The sequence below is a fragment of the Colias croceus genome, chromosome 19 (assembly GCF_905220415.1).
Source record: "Colias croceus chromosome 19, ilColCroc2.1".
Taxonomy (NCBI): domain Eukaryota; kingdom Metazoa; phylum Arthropoda; class Insecta; order Lepidoptera; family Pieridae; genus Colias; species Colias croceus.
The window spans coordinates 9,423,218-9,450,660 of NC_059555.1; the positions used below are offsets into that span (position 1 = coordinate 9,423,218).

The 27,443-nt window shown below is 31.4% G+C and overlaps 1 protein-coding gene across 1 annotated transcript in view; it reads left to right on the forward strand.

Moving 5' to 3' along the window:
* Positions 1–785: 785 nt before the first annotated feature.
* LOC123700327 (calcium/calmodulin-dependent protein kinase kinase 2) overlaps positions 786–27,443 on the forward strand; it is an 80,297-nt gene continuing 53,639 nt past the window's right edge. Inside the window, exon 1 of the mRNA XM_045647509.1 lies at positions 786–979. Within this exon, the coding sequence (XP_045503465.1) occupies positions 921–979 (59 nt within the window). The 5' untranslated portion in view covers positions 786–920. The remainder of the gene's footprint in view (positions 980–27,443) is intronic.

Consider the following 27,443-nt stretch of genomic DNA (forward strand, 5'->3'; position numbering starts at 1 on the left):
AAACCCTCCTTTTTTGAAGTTGGTTGAAAATAGAGATCTTATTTATCGCTCAAATAATAAATGAATTCTCAAAACAAATAATTACAACTTATGGTTCCGTATATACTCGACGGGTCACATAAGTTTGCGCGCGCAAAACTGTGCAACTGGTTATACAAAGATTATTTGTACAGATGCGACATGAGATAACAATGTTTATTCGTTAGATATGTATGTAGAATTAATAAAATTATATAAATTAGTTTGTAAGAAATGGATATTTCAATTTTATGGGTTTATTCTTGGTATTTGTAAATAAAGGGATGGTTAATTATATATTGGAAGACTCATCTACATTTTTATGCGCACACCTATAATTTTAGGCGGTAAATAACTAAGCATATTAGAATTTTAAACATCACAATTATTATAGTAAATGTAAAAGTAGGTATTGATAATATTCAGTGTTCAAATACACACTTAAAAACATATAAATCAGGTTTTCATGCCACTTACGACGCAACACTGACGTAATTAGAATTATGTTCATTAGTCAAACTGTATCAACAAGTTACGTCATTCCACGTCTGCCGAATACTCTTTGCCGCGTTGTTTCATACCATACGCTGCTGGCGCGGCAGTTCCCAACAAACCCGCATGGAGTTTTGACCCCGACGGTCGTTTCTTTTTACTTTTTATTTTTTTTACGTCTCCGCTTTATCGTTCCACAACATGCACAGATAAAACAAAACTTTCAAAAAAAGAAAACTACACAAGCAAAGGAAAGTTTGCATACAGGCTACAGCCATATCACAAAAAAGTTTTAATTGTACAAGTTTTATATATTTTCAAAGGTGCTCTTTATGCCTTCTAAGTGTTTTTAAATATTTGTAGTTTTACGATTATTATTAAATTGTGAATGCGTGTGAAGTTTGTGTGAAATGAATGGAATTTTCGTGGATTCAGAACGGAACGCACAAATGGCGGGAAATATTGACAGGTGAGTAGATGACAGATTAAAAACAAGTTTACAAAACAACGTAACGGTTGCATAAGAAAATGTTACCGGTTTATAATTAAGAGTAATGTAGTATTATCGGAGTTTTATGGTCAGTGCATGTCGCAATATTGCCTTCGCTATGTAAAACTATAATATGCGTGACTATAATGTACCTACTTTTGATTATTTTTTAAAGGTTATTAATTTATTACCTTTAAATTTGATGTTGGAATTTTTGAAGTGAAACTTCTTTATAGGGGTTGGAAAAAAAATTAGTGTACCTAACATTTTTTTGTTACGCGTGACATTTTTCCGTTACGCGCCATCTTTTTCTTATCCCTTCCACGCGTGATTCGACGTACTTATTTTTATAAAGTTGCATATATAGTAAATTATTTTTTGAAAAATAAGGTCATTAAGAAGTTTCACTTCTTACGTATGCACACTAGTACACGCACACATTTTTTTTATTTGATACCTTTATTAGGATTTTTAGGGATTTTCGGCAAAATAGTTGTCAAAAAAACCAATTTCTAAATTAGATTTATTCTCATTAACATGCGAATTTTTATTTAGCATACCTACCTACCTACTCATTCAGCAAATGTCAAAATATGCAATTGATAATTATTATAATAAATATAATTATTAATTAAGTATTATTTATTATGACCGCAAATCAAGAACCCAACTTCTTTACAACTATTCTAGTTATTTAATAATAAATAAGTATAATATATTTCATTTTACGTTTCAGAACATGAGGTTTTCTTAAATATTTAAGTATTTCTTTATTAAAGTTAAAATATTCGAAGGTTGAAATATAACACAACCAATTATCGCATACTCTATAATTGACTCTAAATTATTACAAACTACACTAATAGCATCGTTATTGTTCAAATTGCGTTTCAAATTAAAAGATAACAAAACGATACGTTATATATTACTTAGTATATGGAAATCTTGCATTTAATAGCCTTCAAATAATTATAATTATATTTTGTAAGGGGGAAATTGTAGGATCATTGACTGAAGTCCTGTAAAATCTTGTAAACTTCTTAAACAGTTTTTATTTATTGATAAAATCCTCCAGGTGCAAATCGCAAAGAACATTTAAAAATAATCCTTGTGGATACTCAAAGGAAAACCTGCATAGTTCCCTTCTAACTATCTTTTGTGTTAATCCAAGTTTTTCTCTGTGTGTGCCAAGTTTAATGAAAATCGGTTTAGCAGGTTTTACGTGAAGGGGTTACAAACAAACTTTTGAATGTATAATATCGTAGTTGCCTGGCAGAGATCACTGCATAGTGATAAGCCCGCTCTTTGTGCTTTTATGGTATGTGTTTTTGTAACCTTTATGTACAGTTTACCTCTATATTCTTGCACAATAAAGTGTTAAATAAATCAATAAATAAATCAGTAGGATATTATCTTAGTAATATTATGTAGAGCCTCATCATGTCAATCGAAGTTTAGGTTCCTTGTTGGAATGAAATATCTCATTATTTCCGTATTACGATGCAGATTCGAATGTATATTTCATCGCGATACGTGCAGAACCCATGAGACCACAGTTACTTCACTCTATGCATGACTTTTTAGAATGAAGACGTCGTATTTTGACCCTCAGGCCATCCTTGATATTAAAGTACTACATAGATATTACATACTATAAGAATTTCCTTTATGTCTTATATTTATAGAACTTGCGTGTACCAATATTAGTTACCATACTCCTCCGAAACGGCTGGACCGATTCTTATGAAATTTTGTGTTTATTACATAGATCTGTGAAGCGGCCAATATCTATTTTTCAGTAGATGAGTCAGGCAGAACGTTTGCGAAACAGCTAGTAATTATTATAAAGGAAAGTGTCAAGAGAATGCAAGAGCAATATTTATCAGTAACACAAAGTGATTTTCTTTTAAACAATAGTTGCGATGTCTCAAGAGCGTAATGTTTACAAATCGTTAGGATAACTCGAGTAGGTATTCTGTGTGTTTCTTATACGCACTTGTTTATTTAACAACGCTATAAAAGCCTTTAAAACGACGTGTTTAAAATAAAATATAGCTGTGTATCTTTAAATTTTACTTTGACTCTAGAATTTTATTTACTGAGAGCGACATAGATGTAAAAAAAATAAAAACAGTTGATTCATGCATATTATATCTACACGTGACAGCTTTTACATTTGACAAATATCTATTTATTATTATACATATATTTTTTATATATTATATATTATTATGCATATTATGTGCCTACTTTAACGGATCTATATTATGATTTGCTGTGCCCTGCGGTTTTACCCGCATTGCTTCGCTCCTATTAGTCTTAGCGTGATGATATATAGCAAATCCTCCTCGATAAATGGACTATCTAACACTAAAATATTTTTTCCAAACGGACCCGATGTTCCTGAGATTAGCACATTATAATATGAATACAAATACCAAATATCTTACCAAGCTTAGAATAGAATCAGATCGTGCCGTGTGTGAAAATTCTCCTGAAAATATTTATTTATTTATTTATCTAAATTAACCGAACATTTAAAATGTGAAAATATAACAAACAGACGAAATGTTTCGCATTTATAATATTACAGTTGTTCAGGGAGTCATAACAATTTGATGTGGTTATGTGCCTTGTCTTTTATAATTAAATGTTAACCTGTAAGGGCCGTCAAGGGAGCCCCTGTAAGCCTATTATTACGTGATCCTTCTGAACAGGTCTGTCATACTAAGAGCATTGTTATAGCCCTTTAAGCATTTCTCACTAAATACCTCTACTTAAATATAGTTTAGTAAGGAACAGGTCTATCAAATTTTTGCTGTTACCTGGTTAGGAAATGGCTTTTCTATTTTGTTGGATTAGATTAGAATAAAAATGTATGAGTGAATTTTATATAGAATATTTTAAAATTATATACCTAAGTAGGTACCTATTGAAAAAAAAATTGTTCTGTATTGATTTGTGTACTCAAGAAAGATATTTGTTTTTCGTCTGAAGTTTTTTAAATATTAAATTATCTTTTTGAAAGTGAACCTTGTTTGTTTATCTATAGACAAACTGATGTTTATTTAATTTACGTCTAACTAAAAACCTATTAGACACAATTAGAAATAAACTAGTATTGACTAAAAGAATAGTCTTGAACTATAGTAAAAATGGAGTCGCGATGCGTCAACCAGTTTACCTTCTTACCAAAAAAGGTAATTAATTATCAATGAATGTTTGCCTAGTGGTTGTCACCGAGGCTATTCAGTCAGAGGTTGTGGATTCGATCCCCACTGGACAAAATCTTCTATGATTATTTATGTTTCACAAAAATACAGTATAGTAGGTATACAAAGCTATTTGTAACGTTAGTTATCTTCATGTAAAAATCATTTAAAATGAGCTCTAGGATTTTGTAGATAACCCGGAAAAGAAATGAAATTTATAAATAAATAACAACTGTTTTTTTTATTTTCAATTTCGCATTATAAATTCATAGGTAAGTAGGTGTTTAATAATATAACTCTCGTGAATTTAATATTTATAACAACAAAACAAAACAATGCGATATATTTTTTCATATTTTCTTATCTGTTTGTCTGCTCTTTAACCTATCCAAAAAAGAGGTATAACAAAAGAACATAACACAATATACGACTGTCAGAAACAATATTTGTATTCAAAACATGTGAGGGAGAACTAGATAGCCTCTGACCTTATGTTCTGTTATTATTAACGAGTATCTGATTTCGTTTGCACAATGTAGTGTTTATTTATACAAACTACGCCATTTGTGAGATTTGAAACGGAGAGAAGAAGGAAAATTTAGGAATAATAAGCCAAAAATGGAGATTTTTTTTCCAAATTGGTTGGATTTGTTATAAATATGTCGATTCAAAAGTGCTTTTATAAGAAGATGTTCTTATCCACAATACGTAAAAAAGTTTTACAATGATGTTATTGATTGATGTATATTTTTAAGAAAAACAATCATCTGAATATTCATATATTTAATATAATTATTTAATAAATCAATCTTTAATATTTATTTATTCAACTTATGTATAGTCTGTGGACTGTGGTATAGTCATTCAGAAGCGCTTTGGAATCGAAATTAAAAACCTACAGGTAACCTATATTGCCCTCCGTTTGATGAAATGTCACGTTGGAATATTGATGACTCTATTATATGATACCTATTTATTATGAAGTAACCGCTCCTTTTTCATAAATAAATATTATAAACTGAACGTAATTTGGTATTCTTGTCCAATTTTTATTATGGAAGTGACTACTTAATATCAAGCACAAATACTTTGCTTGCTCTGCCATTAAAAATTACTACAATTTAGACGGAGATTTAGACATTATCAAATTTATTTTCCTTAAAAAATCGAAGGAAAAGAACAGACAACTCTAGAAGTTTTCTTTTCAATTGAACTTTGAGTTTTTCAAGAGTCTAGTTCTTAAAAGGACTCGTTAAATTATATTCTTTGTGAACATTAACTTGCTTCTTTTACAAAAGTAATACCTCTAGCCATAAAATCATCTATTTGTAATTGAAATTCCCATCTTAAAGAACCAAATTGACAAAATCGTACCTGAGACAATTATTTAGATAAACATATTGTTTATCATTTTTTTTTTTTTTGTAATAAAAGCTATTCAATAAAATGCTGTTATTTATTAATAATAAACATATACCTACACAGTTATGCGAAAGTCACGGCCATGACCTTACGTGATATATCCTAATAATATGGCTTCTCATTACTTATCTGCTTAAATTATTTAAGTAATCACCTATTAAAATAGTTTGTTACACGAAAACTTTGACGTATTTATGGATTATCTTTCTAAATGTCATTTGGTAATTATTTTTAAGCATTTATCATATTAATTTTTATACATCATAAAGTCGTAAATTAATTTTACGATGTCTTTTAATAATTTACATGAGTCGTAAATGTGTAAAATAACAAAATCAAAATATTTGTCTGATGAACTCATCTAGTATTGTGATGTCATTTTTAGTTATAAAAATAATAGCTGATAATGATTTTAAGAAAAAAGAAAATGTTAGCACTTATATTTTTTTATTAAAAAAATAATGCACTATACAAGCATAATATATAGGTACCTACCGATATTTTTTTTCTATCAACCTCTTAACTATTAATATCCCTCACTATTTAATTTTTGCAGTGAAACGTAAAATTTCTAGGTCGTGCAATGGTACTACCGTCACGTCATGGAGCAAGGCGACGATTTTGGTATCTTTGAATCTTGCCAAAGAATTTTACTTCTGACACGTGTGCTCGGCACACACGCAATTTTTTTTGTTAGTCAAATAAGTCAAAGGTATGAAAGAGTAGTTTCAAATGAACAAGAGGTATTTCTTGAAGTCCTAACAACACTCGTTACATTTTAATGACTTCGAGTTGAATCGAGAAAATGTAACTCGAAACTTCACAAAGCTTGCACATTCATTATTTTCCATATTAAAAATAAAAGTTAGGAATTATGAGAGCAACAAGTTGAACTCAATTATCTTTGCACAACTTTATAACGATGCCCGTAGCTAATAAACTAAACAAGAAGTAAAAACAAATGCTCGAAAAATAATACGAAATATTCGCGCGTAAAATTGTAAAATTGCGCCATTTTGAATTTACTTTGACGCCACATAGTCTATTAAATTTAAAAAGTTAAGCTAGACTAAATTGAAATATTTTAAGCAGGAATTTATTTTGCAGAAATTGCTTTCACTAAACCAAATTGTTTTATAATAAGTCGTTTCAATGAGCATCATAAAGATTCAACGCTTTTCCAATGTAAATTAAGTTTAGGGGTATAAAATGATAAGATAATATTGATGTGGCCTATTTAATCTATACTTAATATTATAAAACTGAAGAATTTGTTTAAGTATTTGTTTTTTGAACGCGCTAATGATGCGCGGTGTTAGATAACCTATTTATCGAGGAAGGCTTTAGGCTATATATCATCACGCTAAGACCAACAGGAGCGAAGCAACGCGCGTAAAACCGCGGGGCACAGCTAGTATATAATAAATAACAATAGATTATAAGTAATTAAACAAGATAGCTAATAATACAAGTTCCGTGAAATAAAAAGTATTTTCATCAAAAGAAACAAAGGAAATTCCTCAGTAATGTACCAAATTAAATTACACGAAACTAAATCGTTTTAGCAGGACAAATAATTACGAGTATCTATTTGATTTGGCTTTTTTTCTGGGAAATCTTCGATACATATTTTATTATAGAGAACTAATTGTAATTAATTGAATGAAGGATACAGTTAGCTAATTGAACCAAAGTTTGTTGTTTAATTTCATAAATCATACCTTTGCTTTTTAATTTCGTAAGTATATTGTTTGATTTATATTTGAAGATTTGTGAACACATATTTAACATATTATATCTGCACTTAAATATATTTTAAGTAACACAAATATGTAACGCCATATGTAGGTGTTTATGAACTGAAGAAGGCGTGAGGTCAAAAAAATTATAATAGTTCTTAAAGTAAAGAAACGGCTAAGTCACATATAGTTAATAACTAAGGTAAATAAGGATTATATATATAAGGATTGTTAAGTTATTTTTTTTAACAGTTAAGATGTAGAGTTCGACGCTTGACTCTACATTATATCTGACAACTTTTTTAGAGTGCAAGAGAGTCATTGGCAATATTTTACATGAAAATGTGTTAGGCGTGATATAATATTATACATTATGATTAACTAGCGGTCCGCCCCGGCTTCGCCAGCTATGTTCTTTCTTAGGGTTTAAAGATTGTCTGTGCCAAATTTCATCAAAATCGGTTGAGAGGTTTAAGCGGGAAAGCGTAACAGACAGACAGACAGAGTTACTTTCGCATTTATAATATTAAGTAGGGATGGATCACAAAACAAATTCTCCTACAACTTGATTAAACAATTCTTTCTCTTTCATTTTCATAAATAGAAAAATTCTCATAAAGACGATCGAAGCGTGCTTGGTATTTTTTATTAACTCAAGAAACAAAGTTTAACTTTTCCAAAGGATATTCTACGCATACTTTGTTGATTATTTTATCTTTTAACTCTTAATATTCACAACTGTTTTAGCCCGCGGCTTTTCCTTGCTTGACGTTATCTATACTCGTTTCTCATACTAATTTTCACCCTGTTTTTGCCTAAAAGTTCTGAGTTTGCGACAAAAAGTAGCCTTCCGGGCTCTTTCACAAAATCTTTACAAGTCGGTTCGTTTTATGTGAAAATGTAACAAATGAGCAGTAAATCGTTCATCAAAACATACTTTTCAATGTACGGTACTGAAACATTGCTATTAACCCATTGAGCCCCAAGCGGCCCGATCGGTCCCAGACACGATAGATTTTCTATTGTATCTGTGGTTCCGGGGCCTGACTTATTAAAAATCATCATGATGATGCATCTTTACGTAACTATAGCAACGTAAGCTTTGAAATTCCTTTGATATGACTGTATAGTACTGTTACAACTGGTTGAACGCACACAAACAAGAAATCTCTAACACATATTTAGACTATTAAGTATTCTGTGATATATAGGTACATAATATTAATTGTGTGCCCATACTTAATATAACATTATTATAATATAGTTACTGTAGAGTTTGTTTGCTTGAACGCGCTAATCTAAGAAACCACGGATGCACTTTGAAAATGATTAGTCCATTTATCAAGCAATGGCTAGTATTACTAGTTGTGCCCCGCGGTTTTATAAGATCTGTAAAACATCATAGTATTTGAACATTAGGTTCCACCCACACATAAGTATATATTACCTATGCTCACACACACCAATAGAGTGACCTTTAATGTTTAGTTTAGCTTCCGTAAAACGAAACATATTATGTTAATTCTTTTAACAAAGGTCTGGTATTTTCAAAATATAATAAATTACTTACAATTCTCACGTTGTGCATTTAAAATATACACAAAAACATAATGTGGAGACTAACTAGCGGACACTACTAATTTAAATATATTTCGCATAATATATGCATACATATTTATAAGTCAATTATATAAGTTTTATAGACAACTAGCTTTCCGCTTGTCAGAAAACCCGCATATTTCCCGTTCCCGTGGGATTTTCGGGATAAAACCTATCCTATGTGTTAATCCAAGTTACCCTCTATATGTGTGCTTAATTTCATTGTAATCGGTTTAGTAGTATTTGCGTGAAAGAGTAACAAACACACACACACACATCCTCTCAAACTTTCGAATTTATAATATTAGTAGGATTTTAAACACTTTAATAAATCAAAGTTTTTTTATTCATTAAATGAAACATGACTCAAATACCTACTTATTCTAACAATTAGCACAAAACAAGGCCATTCTGTATAAATAGATTTAATTGATAAACAAACATCCGGACAGACGTAACTAAATAATGCATTAGTTTACTTAGACTCTACTTATTACCTATTTGTAGCATACATTAGACCTTACTTAAGTAGACGGAGCAAGTAATTGATTTATACTCTGTAACATTATCAATATCAGTTTAATATTACTTTTAGGAAAGTTATATTATTTTCTCCGTTTAAAATGATTGAACAATTAAAAAAAATTGTGGGTTGGTAAACAGGTCCTTTGTCAAAATAATTTTTTGACTACATTTATGCATCTAAAGCTGAAAAAATTGTATATTGCCTCATCGTAAGTCCACCATGTACCTACCAAATATTATACGCAGGTGAAGTCGCGAGCGGAAAGCTAGTACAACATAAATATCTTATTTATGATGAAAAGTCATCTAACTATCTATGCATAACATTAACAAATTACCAAAGCAGTGCTTATAACCGAACAATAATAAATATTTAATAAATAGTAATTAATTTCGCCAAAGAGACAATGTAAAGCCCTTAATACAACTAAACTAATCAAGTAAATCAAGCAAATAATACAGAAATGATATCAAAAACAATCTCCCGAACAACTGAAGTATGTATTACAAATAGACGAAATTATCCGACTAATAGGAAATACTCATTAACTTGTAAAGGAAACTATATTTATGACACGTAATTATTACTTTGGTAAGGGTATTACAATCTTATAAGTAAGAACGATATTTCTTAGGCCGGTTGCAGAGCTTCACCGACCATCAGTGCGTACGTCAGTCGCGCTTGTCATATGTATGGAAATTCATAAAACTGTTCATAGCTAGACCGACCATACACACGCGTATTTCCATACACTAACATAATATAATAAATGACAAGCGCGACTGACGTACGCACTGATGGTCGGTGAAGCTCTGCAACCAGCCTTATCATTTGTTCCTCTATTTTCTTGTATGAGATCATAGCTGTACAGTGTTTTTTTTCTTATCTGTAAAAAGTTTAAAATAGCACAGATTATATATTTGAGGTTTGGTGGTTTTAGATTAATAATAATTGTTAAACAGTTGTTATAATTATTTACAAAGTTAATTTGTTTCAAAATTAAGTATGTACGGAATATAATGAAGATTTTATCTTTGGAATTGTTAAAGTCGCACGTTTCTTAATTTTGGACATAAAAAGTTCAATTTCACTTTACAGATATTTTATTCGATTTAAAATGTGTTCATTTGCTGTATGTTGCTGAATATTTTTCTTATTAATTTATTTTTCGATTGTATACTCAAAATACTATTAAGTACTTACTTAAATTCTACACACAAAGATTTATAATCGCTTTGAAACGCAATTCAAATTTTATTCACGAACATTTACAAAATTTAAAAACCCGCTAAACCCTGTTTATTCCTAGTAAACAGTAAAATTTCAAAGCAGCGTAGTTTTTAAAGTGAAAAAGAAATGTAGGTACACAAGGCTAGATAAATACAAGGTTTTCCTTCGCTCTTCAAAGACTCAATCCTGCACAAACCGCGGGCTTCAGGGATGTCACCTTGTTAATTTATTTGTTTATTTTCATGTGAATTATAAAAGAGAGTCCTTACTCCTTACGATGTTACAACTGAAGCTATTGTAGAAACCTAGGGTTTTGCAAAGTGTTAAAAATTTGATAATATAGAGATTTAATTCACATCAAGATATCTTGTGACTTTTAGTTTATGCACATTAAGGAGAAGAAGTTGTGAAAGATGAGCAAGCATGAAGCAAGGGATATGAGTGCTTATCGCCCGTTGGGCAATTTCACGTCTTACGAGAAAAATTGACGTTTAATAATTAAAAGGGTCTAGTTTAATATTTTGAAACTATTGCATTTGATTAGAATTAATTAATCATTTTAAACAGTTCAGATTCTTTATACGAAAATATCTAAAGCCGTATTACTTAGTTGTAGTAAAACAGTTGGCAACCCTAGCACCCCTTTTCAAATAACTCCAGAAAACTTACTTCATTCGACGCTACAAAATGTATAAATTGAAACTAAAATTAACACCTTCCTTACAACTCCAAATTACTGATCGAAATGAAGCCATTAATGTAAAACAATTTTAAATTAACATTTAATATTTATAAACATGTTCACGCTTGTCATCAGTTATAATGAATTTCAATATTTGAACAGTTCCCGTGTGAAGTTTCACGCCTGGCTGGTTTTAATTTAATTATTTGGGAGGATATTTACGATATGCATGATATAACCTCAGTTTCCTAGTTTCTTTTTTCATAGTTAAATCACTATGGGAATTCTTTCAAACTCAAACTCAAACACAAACATTCATTTATTCAATTAGACTACTATTTAGTAGCACTTTCGAATCGTCATTAAGTACATAATTATTTTAACATTTACCACCGATTCGGAAAGCAGTGATCTATGGAGAAGAATCGGCAAGAAACTCCATAGTTGCTCTTTTAAAATCATGTAAATATTACAATATATGAAACTTATATCTAACTACATAATATATCATAATATGCCAATGAACTGTCTTGTGGTTTTTACGCGACAACCCTCCATGGGTTTTTATCGTCCATATATTCCTGAATATTGTAGTACGCTCTCTGAACTAATACATTTTTTATATAAGTTTTAAATTTAGAACTACTAAACTCTTTAATATTGTGAGGAATTCTATTGTAAAAGCGTATACCTTGACCCATAAATGAATTTTTAACTTTAGCTAATCGGAAAAATGGCATTTCAATTCTATTCCTGTTCCTTGTGCCATAATCGTGTCTATCTCCTACTCTTGTGTGTAAGTCGGAGCTTTTGTGTACATGCAAAATATTATTAAATATATACTGTGATGGTACAGTAAGGATACCAGTATTCTTAAAATGATCTCTTAGTGAATCCCGAGCACGTAAATTATATATAGAGCGAATGGCTCTTTTCTGTAAGATAAATATAGTTTCTATATCTGCAGCCCTGCCCCACAGTAGAATTCCATAGGACATAATGCTATGAAAGTAGCTGAAATAAACCAGTCTAGCCGTATCTTCATCGGTGAGTTGCCTTATTTTTCGGACTGCATATGTAGCTGAACTGAGCTTACCTGCAGCGGTGTTGACATGGGCTCCCCACTGTAGTTTCTCGTCCAATGTTAACCCTAGAAATACAGTAGACTCAGTAGGATGCAATACCGCCCCGTTCAAGGTAATATCTCTGTTCAACTTTTTTACGTTAGGAAGTAAAAATTCAACACAAGTGGTTTTTTTGGCATTTAATAATAAATTATTGGCATTAAACCATTCAGATATGTGTAAAGACTTTCAGACTCCAATTGTGATTTTTAGCTCTATCTAATTACCACACAAGACCGGTTAATTTAAAAACACTTATTTTATACTAGTTGCGCTTCGCGGTTCACCCCCGTGGCTCCGCTCTTGTTGATCTCAGCGTAATGTTATAACCACCTTCCTCGATAAATATAGGCTATATTATGCTTATACATATAACACCGAAATAATTTTTCAAATCGGACCAGTAGTTCCTGAGATTAGCGCGTTCAAACAAACAAACAAACTCTTCAGCTTTATTATATTAGTATCTATAGATTTATATAGATAAACATAACAAATAAGATGAGTTAGCAACAAATGAAAGAGCTCTATTAAAAACTTTAAATCGTTTCAAAGCGAGCGTCTTGTGTAGAAAAACTAGATTAAAAACATAAAACATTAAAAGGTAAGAATTGAACTAAGCTTACATTATACAGGATGTCTAAAAATACCACTAAAATAACGTTATTACTGAGACAATAGATTTCAACTTGTTCAACCTTTTGTAAGTTGTATTTTATCTTTTATTACATGACATTTCAATTTTCATTTCTGTATTTTTAGCGTTGAAGTTTCTCTGTCGGAGAAGTTAAAACCTTTTCAGATACTAAAGTTTGAAATAAATGAAATATAGACAAAGAAATATATTTAATTTTAACATTTAAAACAAATAGTTCAAAATAAAATAAATTAAGATACACGTGTCTCCAAGTATCATGAAATTAAAACCATTTTTACAAATAAAATTCCAAGTAGGTACGAACTCCACAAAGCAATGACAAAAACAACTGTCCTCTCGTAACTATAAACAACAGCCGACACAGTAAACACCCTGTGCAGTGTACACTAACTAATTAAATTCGAGGAGTTTCTGCAAAGTACGTGTGACCTTTGAGCTTAGCGCCATCTTTTTTATCAATTAACCCTTTTGTCCTAGTTTCCACAAGCCTGGGAACACTATTTTTATTCGTAATTTTTATGTATGTAAATTTATGTTATACTTTTTTCCATTATGCTTGGTTTGTATTCTGCATGAAAAGTATCTTTGTAAAGCTCTGCTAGTGAAAATAATTTATATTTGTGTAAAATGCAAATATACTAAGAAAAATATATCCTTTGTCATCCTTGAATTTAAATTTGAATTATATAGCTTTGAATTCGTCTACTTATAATCTATATATATATAAAACTCAAAGGTGACTGATATAGTGATCTATCAACGCACAGCCCAAACCACTGGACGTATAGGGCTGAATTTTGGCATGCAGGTAGATGTCATAACGTACGCGTCCCCTAAGAAAGGATTTCCCGAAATTCCTGTGGGAACGGGGAAAAACGGGGATGCACGTACAAAGTCGTGGGCGGAAGCTAGTTTAACATAAAGCGATACAATATGCAAGGATTTATCTAATGTGTAAATCACGATTTATTTATTCTGCCTAATGCTAGGAACGTGCCCGCGGTGCTAAATAACTCATCGTGATTATTCATGTGACAAACAAACATACTAAACGTTTGCGAAGTAAATTATTACGAGATTACGAGCAATATAAAAATTTGTATCTGTTTATTAGGTGTGAAACTCTATAATTTTATTCGAAGCATATTTCTTAGTAGAATAAGCGAAATTATATTTTTAACACCGTTTCACATACATTAAATATTTATATTATTTACTAGCTGTGCCCGCGACTTCGTCCGCGTGGAATAGCGACTGCATAGTATTTACTACTTTACATACAATTATTTAGTAAACACGTACTACCATAAACAATTCAAAGAATTGTTAAAAGAATTTATTACTAATCTAAGCTAAAAAACTTACTTACTTTCCGGAAATCCGGGGCATTCTCCGGGGATATCCGGAAAATGCCTGTAAAATATCTGGAAAATCCCCCGGAAAATGTGTGAAAATGTCCGGGAAATACCCGGAAAATGTCCGGAAAATGTGCGAAAATGTTCGGGAAAAGCGTGGAAATTGCCCGGAAAATGCCTGAGAGATGCCCGGAAAATTCCCGGAAAATATTAAAAAAATGCGTGAAAATGTCCGGAAAAAGCGTGGAAAATGCCTGGAAAATTCCCGGAAAATGTCCGGAAAATTCTCGGAAAATATCCGGAAAATGCGTGAAAATGTCCGGAAAAAGCGTGGAAAATGCCACTTCAAATTTGCGAAGTAATTAAAGCAGACAACCAAAAAAAGAAAAAGAAAGCTAAAATCTTTCATAATAAATGTATAGTATATGGGATATTCATATTTCATATGTACTTAATGTATGGGAGGGTTTAAAGATAATTTTTTTAGATATTTTTCGATTTATTTAAAAAAATGATTACGGCCATTTTACTCATTAGGTTTAAGTACTTTCGATATCAGTTTAAAGTTTTTTGTTATCAGCTGTAATACTTACAAAAAATAATCGCCTGTGCACACTTAACGATTACCACCCTGTATATGAATGCCTTAGCAAATGTTCGCCGTGATTATTTAAATGATCATAATTTTTTTTATTAATGAATATAATTGACATGAAATATACACTTAATGACAAAAAAAAAATTAACTACACTTTTGGGTTCGGGATCAATTTAATAATACCTGCTAATTTTTTTTACATATTTTCATTGTATAAAATCGTAACATAATTTCATTTATGTATTGGTCTATTAACACATAGATAATAATATCTTCCCAAGGTACTAAATTTTAATAAAAAAGTTGTTTTTGTTATTTATATCTAAAGAGGAGCTTTTTTAATAGACAGAAATAAACATTAAATTTTTATAAGTTTTATGGACGCTGAATGTAATGCAAATGGGCAAATATTAAAAGTAAAATTAGGTATTTAAAATAAATAAATGAAACAACTACCTATGTACCAATTACAGAAAAAATTCTTTTTCGGTTGAAAATTGCTGGATCATGAGTATAATTCTTTATCTCTTACCTTGGGCAGTCTGGAAGAGATCGCTAGTAAGCTAGGGATAAGACCGCCTTATGTTATTATACATACCGTGTTAATCCATTTGGTATGATTGTAAATATTTTACTTGGTATAGTACGTATATTAAATTCATAAATAATATGTACTCTGATCCCAGTACGATCTGTACCGCGATAGCCATAACGATAATAAAACACTCAGATAACAGTACCTAAAGCACGAATAAAAATCATACTTGTAAAGTAGTTGTGAGTGCAATATTTACGTTTCAAAATAACATTTTTTTATGGTACTAAAACGTAGGTAGATTCTCACGCTGATACGTGGTTGGCTGCCCCTTCTCTCACTCCCGAAAAATATCCTATAAAATTACCCAAGATTCTTCCAATGATTGTACCATACGTTGGACATAAACTTTAGTCAACAATTGACCACGCGCAAGGATACTAATTTCTACTACATCCTCACGCAAATCGTCAATTTTTATGAACATTGAATCTGTAAATAAAAAAAATCAAAAGATAACTTTACCTAATTTAATTAAAAAGCTACTAACAAATAAAATTCTATCAAGAACTAAAGTGACCTTTGGGCGTTTAATAGTCTTGTAAAAGTTATACATAAAAATAAAATTTCATCATTTTCTTATTTTGTCATAACTTCAATTCTAATTAAAAACATGAGTCTAACTATATAATTATAAAGAATAAATATAAAAGCTTCAACTTACCTTTTGTGGGAACGCAAGAAGGATTTTTAAAAATGTCACCAATGAACACAATCTACTATTACCAATATTAACTGTTAATGGTGTCTTGTTTGACATCAAATAATAAACATCTACCCTCACTTGTAAAATTTTATTTAGTATATTCACATAAAATATAAGCACCTGAAGTGAACTCTGGGAAGACATGGGTTAAAAAGTTAAATAAATAAGTACAAATAAAAAACCCCACCAACATCATAATATTTAATTTTAAATTATAAATTTGCAAGAAGCGTTAAATATGTAAATTGATTTGATTTTAATGAAGTCTCATAGATGGCGCTGTTTCAAATTTGTCTTTATACTACTAAGATTCATTAAACTGTTTCTCTGCCAAAATTACGTAAATGACGTAGTTTTTATAGTGTAAAGCTAGAAAATAGCGTGGCTTACCCAAAAACAACATTTAAACATGAGTCTTTAGAATGTACGCTGTGTAATACACGGAATACGTAAGAAAAATAAAGGTTCACAGCTCCTCCCCCGGAGGTGATAGCATGATAATATGTAGCCTATAGCCTTTCCCGACCTGTTAGTAATATACATGCAAAATTTGAAGTCAATCTATGCAGTACTTTTCGAGATTAGCTCGGACAAATATACAGACAAACAGACAAACAGACAAACCGACAAACAGACAAACAGACAAAAATTCTAAAAACTATGTTTTTGGCTTCTATATCGATTATAGATCATGGATTATGTATTCTTTTAAAAAAATATTCAATGTACAGTTTTGACTTTCCTACGATTTTATTATATGTATAGATAACTTATATAATGAAGTTGTTAAGTTATCTAGAAATCGAACCTTTATAGGAAGAAAATCAATAGCATAATTTATAGATACGTCTAACTTCGTACGTCTGAAATATTAAAAATACATATTATAGATTTGTACTACTTCTAAAAGTTTAACACGATCAGAAAGCAACATTACTCCCAAGTTATACAGACTATACTTACCTACTTGGTCATCCCGTATTTAACCAAATAATTATAGAAACTAACATCTAACCTACACGCTAAAGCCTGCTATAGCTCATAACCCTTTAATTATCGCAAATAAACGGCACCGTCCGCCTACCACATGTAACCTGATTTAACGAGGCGCCCCGGGGATACATGTCATAAATTCCGAATCACTAATATGTACCTTAGTGCCTATGCATCTATATCTATGGACCTATGTACCTTTGTGCATGTAGTTTTGCGTCAGGAATTAATGCAATGTTAGAGTAATGCCGGTTCACATTCGTACGATTTTGTAAACATACGTTTGCATGGTACATTTGCAAATGTTTTTCCTTGCATGAGTGCGAACTTTGTACGAATGTTTGCACGCAAATTAGTGACGAGTTACACAATTACACATGCGTATAGATTGTGAATATTACGTGGGATGCAGTGTGGTGTGACGTGATATGATGTGATGTTGTGTGATGTGATGTGTTGTGTTGCGATGGGATGTGATGTTATGTGATGTGATGTTACGAGACGTGATATGACGTGACGTGACGTGACGTGACGTGACGTGATGTGACGTGACGTGACGTGGTGTGATGTGATGTGACGTGTTGTTACGTGACGTGATGCGACGTGACGTGATGTTATGTGATGTAGATTACGCAAGTAAGTATATAAACAAAGTAAAGGGTTCCTTTATATCTTCTAGTGAACTCTTATTAGTTAAAATAAATTATAAAAAATGCCCAAATGGATACAGGGGTACAGGAACTAGATAAAAGCGAAAACTATCTGAAATTTAATACAGAGACAATATATACACCTTTGCAATGTGAGTAAACCCACGGGCTTTACCGCGTATATTATACATGATCTAGTTAAGCGGGAACCATATAATAAATAGGCCATTTATAACTGAATTAGACCTTGACGGGCCGTTAATTATCATCCGATACCCTCTCGAATAAATGATATTATTGAGAACATTAACGCAGTAAAGCTCTACCTCACTCTGATAAATTGGTTAACCGACTTCAAAAGAGGAGGGTAGGAGACAGGTGAATAAAATTACATGGGTAAATGAATAATAATTTATAGATTTATGTCACAATACATGTTCTGTTCAGTGATATTGTAGAAATTGTATTATTTACCAGAATTTTTTTACCATTTTGCCTTTGTGGAAGAAAGGTTGCTTCTGGGCAAAGTTCGTGTTATTATTTGAAAGATTGTTAAATGTAAAATGTAGAGCTCTGAATATGTAAATATTTGGAATTGATAATTTCAATTTACTCGACTTCTCTGATTTATGAAAAAGCACTACATATACCTACATATATAGGGCGTAGGCCTACTAACGTATGTTTAATATTAATTAATATCAGTAGCTAATCTGTTTGTTTATCTATTTTGCTTTCAGGGCTAAAACATAGCATTAAATTAAAAAATTACTAATAAAATTTTTTCGTGGTTTTACTAATATTAAAACTGAGAAAGTTTGTGACTATGGATTTATGTATGTTTGTTTCTCTTTGTAGAAACTTGCTAGCGATGTAGCTTTTGTAACTGACTAATAATAAGCTATAGAAATGCTTGCCTTTGCGCGCGGATACGTCTGCTTATGAAACAGCAGTACTATTATAATATAAAGAACTATGTGAGAGTGAATATATTAAACTAAACCATATGATGTACTAACAATGTACACTCATGACGTTTGTCAAGAATCGGTTTCCAACCTTGGCTCTCTCGTCTGACTGCATTACTGTCTATTCATTAATATTCACGAATTATTCTTGTCTCGTTAATTTAGGTCTATTTTTACTGTAATAGTACAGAAATAGACAAATTTTTTAGTGTACAATAATTGTGCCCTATTGAATAACTATAATAAGATGGATGCATTTTAAATGTTTCATTGGTCAATTTTTCTTTACAGGCAAGTAGGAAGTATATTATCTAATTCAATTAGGCCTTAAATAACAACTATACATTATTGTGCAATGTGCAGGTTTTACAAACTATATTATTATAGGAACGAGCAGCAAATTTTTATTATAATGCAATATGTTTCAAGCGCACGCGTCACCGCGAGATCAAAACTACAATATCAAGCATAAAAACGTTTTCGTTTCGAGTTTTTTTTTTCTTTTATTGGAGCCCTCTTTCATATTTATCTAATTTTGAGTATATGTTATTATAGCGGAAAGCTTGCGGAAAGAGAAATACATATTTTCTGAAATTTTCAAATGCCTATTTCACAGTTCACGAGATCATAGACAGCTTGTCTCTGTAATAGGCAGGTTTTATCCTATCGGTACGAAACCCCAAAAAAATAAAATGTCACTCAGAAATAACACAGATAAACCGGATAGAAAATAGTGTAGCTCTGTGATTGAACAACAACCAAGAGACACGATATTTCATAATAATTAATATTTGTTCCATTCCATCCAATCATAGAATTAAGTCTATAAAAACTCGATAAATCTTCATTGAAGTAGCATAAAGTTAATTTACATAACTATTCCTGTCACACAATATTATTATAATGGCTATTTACAATTGATTTATGATAGTGTTTCAATATGCAAATATAAGGGACTAGTTTTCCACCCGCGGCTTCACCCGCGCAGTCAAAGAAAAACCCGCATAGTTCCCGTTCCCGTGGGATTTCCGGGATTGCGTCATTTTCCCAGGATAAAAAGTAGCCTATGTCCTTTCTCGGGTATCAAAATATCTCCATACCAAATTTCAGGAAAATTGGTTTAGTAGTTTAGGCGTGATTGAGTAACAGACAGACAGAGTTACTTTCGCATTTATAATCTTAGTATGGATTACGAATGATAGTTTAAAATCATAATTTCTTCGATGTAATTTTTAGTTATAGAAATACTTATGTAAATTATATTTGAACTTCGAAAGCATTTTTTACGACACACAATTGACACTGTAAATAAAAATGATTGATCAATGAAACAAAGCAATGAGAGTTTTTAAAATAGATCGAAACAACTCATTATAATAATCAAAACATTTCTGGATATTATTCCCGGTTACAATGATGTTGTTATATCTTTATAATAATGTTTAATGTTTGTTTAATAACTCTATTTAAAAATATACACGCGACTATAATTACCATAATGATTTTTTCAACTATAAATACAATAATAATTCTTTGAAAATCTATTTTTATCGTGTTAAATTTTTAAATTAAAACAATTAAAACTAAACATGGAGTTTGGACATGACATGGAAAATTGATTCAATTTGATCAGTATAAGAATTTTATAGTAATTTTATTTTAATTTTTATTTTTCATTATAATATGTAGTAATTTAAGATAGTAAATTAAGAAAATGTTTAGATACTGTACGAATTCGAGCCTTACCTTATTTTAACATTATTTCCAAGCTTTTTCTCTCGTACATAACTTTTTTCCCAAGATTAATCAAAGTCATAACCGTGTGACGGAATTCTAGTACTTAGCCTAAGTACTTACATTTCTCGCAAACCTAAAGTTTTATCGTATTTTGTCACGCAACATGCGGTATTAAATATTACTGAAGATTAGATTTTAGTGTTTTAGTATGGTTTTAGTGAGATTTACTGATATAGTCGACATAAATCGTATTATTGTTATTTGTTACACATAAAATGTAATATTGTATTTTTGTTATTGTCGCCTTTTACATAAGAACTCTATCAAAAGGTTATTGACCTATTGATAGTGAGTACTGTTCTATGTAAACAAATAAATAAATAACATTTGCTGAACTAAATCGCACTTTTATTAATTCATAATTATTTTAACAACAGCCAAATCGCCTTCAAACGGATAAAACTGAACAACATTTAAATGCGACCTACCGACCGGCACTAGCTATCAAATAATTAGGAAAATCAAAATTGATTCACCCCTTCTAAAGATCTGATACCAAAACCGAAAAAAGTAGAAATGTGAATTCCTTTTTGAAGTCGGTTAAAAAACTTAGGGCAATAGTTAGGGCATTAAGTAGGTATTCTGCGCTTAGGGCAAGCAACTAATATTCCAATTTGTTATATACATAATAGCAGTAAATTGTTTTAGACATGTGCATTATAAATTTATAACAAAGATTCGACCTCTGAAACCCGATTGAAATAATTAGTAGCGAAAATTGCAAAACCGGGATACCTTACATATTCACAAAGGTTCGTCAAAGTCGAACATTCGAGAACATCTCCTTATTAATTATAAGAGCTGTATACATTTATAATTTATGTTGAAAAACAATCGTGTACTTTGGATTAATTGTTTAGGTATATTTGAGCTCTATTTTATGCATCTACCTACTCTATTTTATCTACCTACTAGATTTCCGCTGGCGGCTTCGCCCGCGTTTTAAAAGACGAACCCGCATAGTTCCCGTTCCTCAGATAGAAACACTGTGGGGCCATCCATAAAGTACGTCACACTAATTTCATGAGTTTTTGAGCCCTCCCCCCGTCCTTGTCACAGGTGGTCAGATTTCTGAGACCCCCCCCTCCCTAGTGTGACGTCACATGTTTTGCAATCATCGAAAAATTATTAAATTAAAACAGCAGTTCCGAAATTAGTTTTAATTCCATTTAAATTAAGTACTTTTTTATGAAATCAACATAATATCAAATATTTGAAACAATAACAAAAAAATAAACTAATGATTAAATATAAATTGTCAACAAAACAATTTAAACCGTATTGCCCTAAAGATAGAGTTGGACATATTTTTTAGTTTTATTTATATATTTCCAATTACGCGATTAGTATTTTGAAATGTGATGTCACGAAACTTAGTACTTCCACCCCTTGTCACACCATGTCACACTTTGTCGACCCCCCCCCCCCCCCCCCTTAACGTGTGACGTACTTTATGGATGGCCCCTGTTATAATTTTTTACCCGACTGCAAAAGAATGTGGGTAATGTTTTTCGAGTGTATGTTCTTTGGCACGTCCTACACCCTTCAGGTGGTGTAACTTTATTCGTCTTGGTCATGAGAGTCTATGACAATGTACATAAAATAAAATAAAAAACAATTTGGCGCCAACCTAATTAATAATAAAATTTGCAGTCGAGTTTTTTGTTTTTCTAATAAGAAATATAACTTTTTTCAAAGCTTATCAAATTATAAATTATACAAAAAGGTGCAATGTAACTGCCAGCTGCCCATTATAGTCATTATAATAATACATTCGATTTTGTATTGTAATAACATCTCTTCAACTCCGGTGTCACTGACCTCTGTAGATCATTGATTGTCCCTCGATCAATAATTGATCTTTGATCTTATAACATTATCACACGAGACATTAATTTACTTCCATTTATATAAAACTTATATATAAAGTTGATAACAACAACTTACGTATTCTAACGCTCGCTGAATGTACCCTTATGGAAAGTTCAAAAAGGCTTTGATATTTAAGCTCCTTGCATTAGTTTGCAACTTCAAGTTATTTCCGTCTTACTTATTACGCCTTAATTCAAGGTATAGCGAAGTTAGTTGCTTGTGGGAGAACTTATGTTTTAATAATAATATATATGGCTATGGCCCTGGGTTGGCCAATGAGAATATAATAGGAGTCTCAAGAAGAGAACGGGATTACTTGTAAAAATAGACAATGAAATTTATACTAATATTATAAAGCTGAAGAGTTTGTTTGTTTGACCACGCTAATCTCAGGGACTACTGGTCGATTTATAAAAATACTAGTGTTCCACCCCGGCTTCGCCCGTGGTACATATTTCGCAATAAAAGCTAGCCTATGTCCTTTCTCGGGTATCAAAATATCTTCATACCAAATTTCATGGAAATTGGTTCAGTAGTTTAGGCGTGATTGAGTAACAGACAGACAGAGTTACTTTCGCATTTATAATATTAGTAGGTATGGATTACAGTGTTAGATAGCCCATTTATCGAGGAAGGCTATATGCTGTATATCATCACTGCGGGTGAAACCGCGGAGCACAGCTAGTGTTTTTAATATGTATGATCCTCTATGTTGTTTATCGTATCTTTACTGTGCTTATATGTTTACCGTTATATGTTGCTGTATTTTTACAATCCACCTTCTTTTATTCTTCCAAATCTTACTGTAAATATTTCTATGATTATTTCACTGAAATAAACTTATAACAAAGAGCCGAACACACAAAATATACGATATTTTTATGTCTTTCTTTCAGTTACATTTTATGCTACACAACCCTAAGTTTTGTTCAGGAAGCTAGGTTCCTAATAGAGCTGTCACAAAAGCTCGCAAGAACTTAATTAATATGCACTGGGTCTTATAACATTATAGTCTTCCCTCACAATATTGCCATGATACATGGTCATATATATAAATCCCACCAAAAACATAAATGTAAAAATTGGAGCCGAGTTCAATCGTTGACTTAATTTGCCAAAAAAGAAATGAGATCTAATTAATGTGTGCCAAGTTCTGCAGACAGTCCAGAAATTTATTTATAAAGATGTATTAAGTTCTTAGGTTGACTGAAAACTCAATTGTTTTATTTTCCCTTAGAGAACAATGTTTATTCCAAAATATAACTTTTTTAATTTGAATAATATAATTATTTTCACAAAGCAAACAACTAATGACCTATTGAACCCCATAATTTGATGAGGCTAGTTTTTAGAACTTCACAAAATATAAACAGTATGTAAAACTAGCCTCATCAAATTATGGGGTTCAATAGGTCATTAGTTGTTTGCTTTGTGAAAATAATTATATTATTCAAATTAAAAAAGTTATATTTTGGAATAAACATTGTTCTCTAAGGGAAAATAAAACAATTGAGTTTTCAGTCAACCTAAGAACTTAATACATCTTTATAAATAAATTTCTGGACTGTCTGCAGAACTTGGCACACATTAATTAGATCTCATTTCTTTTTTGGCAAATTAAGTCAACGATTGAACTCGGCTCCAATTTTTACATTTATGTTTTTGGTGGGATATCATTACTTTTTGTACAGAAAATTACTCTGCAAATTTGATTTACTTTATGAATATAATTATACTTTTTATATACGATTTTTTTATATTTTTTCTTGCGGATTCTTTGTATGGTTTGTTTAGTACTATTTTCTATATTTTCTTGTATGTTATGAATGTCAGCGCACATTGCCCCGTCATTATCTGCAATTTTTTAAACTCGTTTTCTGTTTAAAAGATTACATGATTTTCTAAACATCCAGCGTGAATATGTACACACACTATTACAAAGATGCAAAGATCGTTGTAGAAGAATCGTCGCTTTACTCCATGACGTTACGGTATTGCCATGACGAGATTTTGAAATTTTACTCTAAACGCGCCTAAAGATGTTTCACTTATATTAATATTAATATTACGCAAATTAAATCATTTCGACCTTCGACAAAGCCTTCTTCCATTACACTGAAATTAAAAATAAACTAAACACTCATAAATAAAGAATAAAGAAATGTGAATTTGTAAAATTATATATTATTTTTAACTGTATGAGCAATATTTTTATTACAATTTTCTTTTATTTTACGTTTAATAATAGTTTTGAATAAAGAAATCATGCAATCGAAGTAATCCGCCCTAGCGATACTAGCGCGAGTGAGTGTGATGTCAGAGGCGCATCGAATCTACAGATGTTTCGCGCTAAAATATGTAAACTTCAATAATCTATATCTCAGTCATTTATTGATGGATTTCAAAATTTTTTTCGGCCACTGACTAGTTTTGATCTATTTTTTAAGACTAGTAAGGTGAATATACTATTTTCTATTTTTTTAAACTTTTCCATTTTTCCATACAAACAAAATTAATGTCATTGAAAAAAAAATTAAATACAAATAAATTCAGTATTTTCTGATTTTTTCCTTTGTACACTCACTATTACCTAGCTGATTACAAAATTTGAACTTTCTAGGTCATCTGGAAGTGGGTTAGGTTTTGTATATGTCTATAAGTCAGTCAGTCTTAAAAATTGCGATTTTTGGATATTAATATCTACGCAACTGTTTAATCTGTATTTATGAAATTTAAGGTTCTTGTTTATCTTGAGGTCCTCTTGATATGTACCAAATTTGGTTTATTTAACTTAAATAGTTTTCGAGTTATAAGGGGGTGAAAAGTGGCTCGAAATGGTTCGTGTAAATATACACACGGCTGCTGCTCGCCAGTTCTCTTCGCTTGAACTCGGCTTGACACGCTGCCGCGTGTCTAGATCTCGTGTCACAATGTTTGTCTTCAATGGACTCCTAAACCACTTAACCGAGTATAATAAAATTCGCACACCATGTGCAGTTCGATCCAACTTGAGAGATAGGATAGTTTAAATTTCAAATCGTTTTAGAGAAAGCGGGCGAAGCCGCGGGTGGTAAGCTAGTAATAATATCGTTGTTTCCGTGACGGTGCATTTTCATCAAATGGACGAATGCTATTCTAACTATATCAATTTTTTTTTTTAGTTTAGACAGGTGTAGCATTCTTTCGTTGTTCTTAGCGCGTTCGAAAAGATTCTATGCAATGTTCTAATACTGAACAACACTGAGCTTTCGTTTATGCTAAAAGATCACGAAAGAACGCTCTTGCTCTAGCTTTAGCTCTCTATTCGTTTTATGTAAATGCACCGTAATACAATGCACATCTATCGATATATTTTTCATTGTAAAATAGAAGATAGTCCTTCAAATAAACTTAAAAACAGATAGGACAAGTCAATTTAAGTAGTCTCTTTTAATCATATACAAAAGTACAGATTTGATAATTCTTTGTGAGTAAATATTATATAACTTGGATTTCCAATTCACTTGTTTTCAGGGCCGGATCTACCCATGGGCTTTATGGGCTGCAGCCCAGGGCCCCGAGGTTAAAAGGGCCCCCATACCCCGATAAAAACAATGGGCAATAATTTGAAAAAAATCTGTAGTCGGTTTTCGAAAAAAAAATTGATGAAAATCGCATAACTACCTACTTCAATAACTTTTGCTAACATGTACCTAAAAGGATGTTTGCATGTTGATTTTCAACTTATAGAAAATAAATCTCATTTATTGAAACTATTTGGTTATTTTATATAGGTAGTTATACATAATAATAACTAGCTGCGCCCCGCGATTTCACTCACGTGGCTCAGATCCTGTTGGTCTTAGCCTGATGATATAATAGCCTTCCACTATAAATGGGCTATCTAACACCGAAATAATTTTTTTATAACTATCAACGTACTATTAAAAATTTATATACTTACATTTGTCATTTTTTAACGAAATGCGTTATTGAATGCGTTTTAACTCTTATGTACGAGCCCGAACGAGTTATGGCCAAGTCATGTAAGGTTAAATTAGGTAAGAATCTCGGAATTCGAGATACCCAGCTGTAAGTCTGTAAATACTTATACAGGGTGTAATCGTTAAGTGTGCACAGGCGATTTTTCCGTAAGTATTACAGATAACAAAGAACTTTAAACTGATATCGAAAGTACTTAACCTTATGAGTAAAATGGCCGTAATAAATTTTTAAAAATAAATCGAGAAATATCAAAAAAATTATCTTTAAACCCTCCCATACATTAAGTATGAAATATGAATATCCCATATACATTTAATATGAAAGATTTTAGCTTTCTTTTTCTTTTTTTGGTTTTCTGCTTTAATTACTTCGCAGATTTGAAGTGGCATTTTCCACGCTTTTTCCAGACATTTTCACGCATTTTCCGGGACTTTTACAGGCATTTTCCGGGAATCATCCAGGCATTGCCAGGCATTTTCCGGATGTCCCCGGAAAATGCCTGCGTGAAAATGTCCGGGGAAAAAGTGGAACATACCTGGAAAAACCCCGGAAAATGCCTGGGAATTTCCCGGAAAATGCCTGGGAAATGCCCGGAAAATTCCCGGAAAATATCCGGAAAATGCGTGAAAATGTCCGGGAAAAGTGTGGAAAACGCCTGGAAAATCCTCGGAAAATGCCTGGAAAATCCTCGGAAAATATCCGGAAAATGCCTGGGAATTTCCCGGAAAATGCC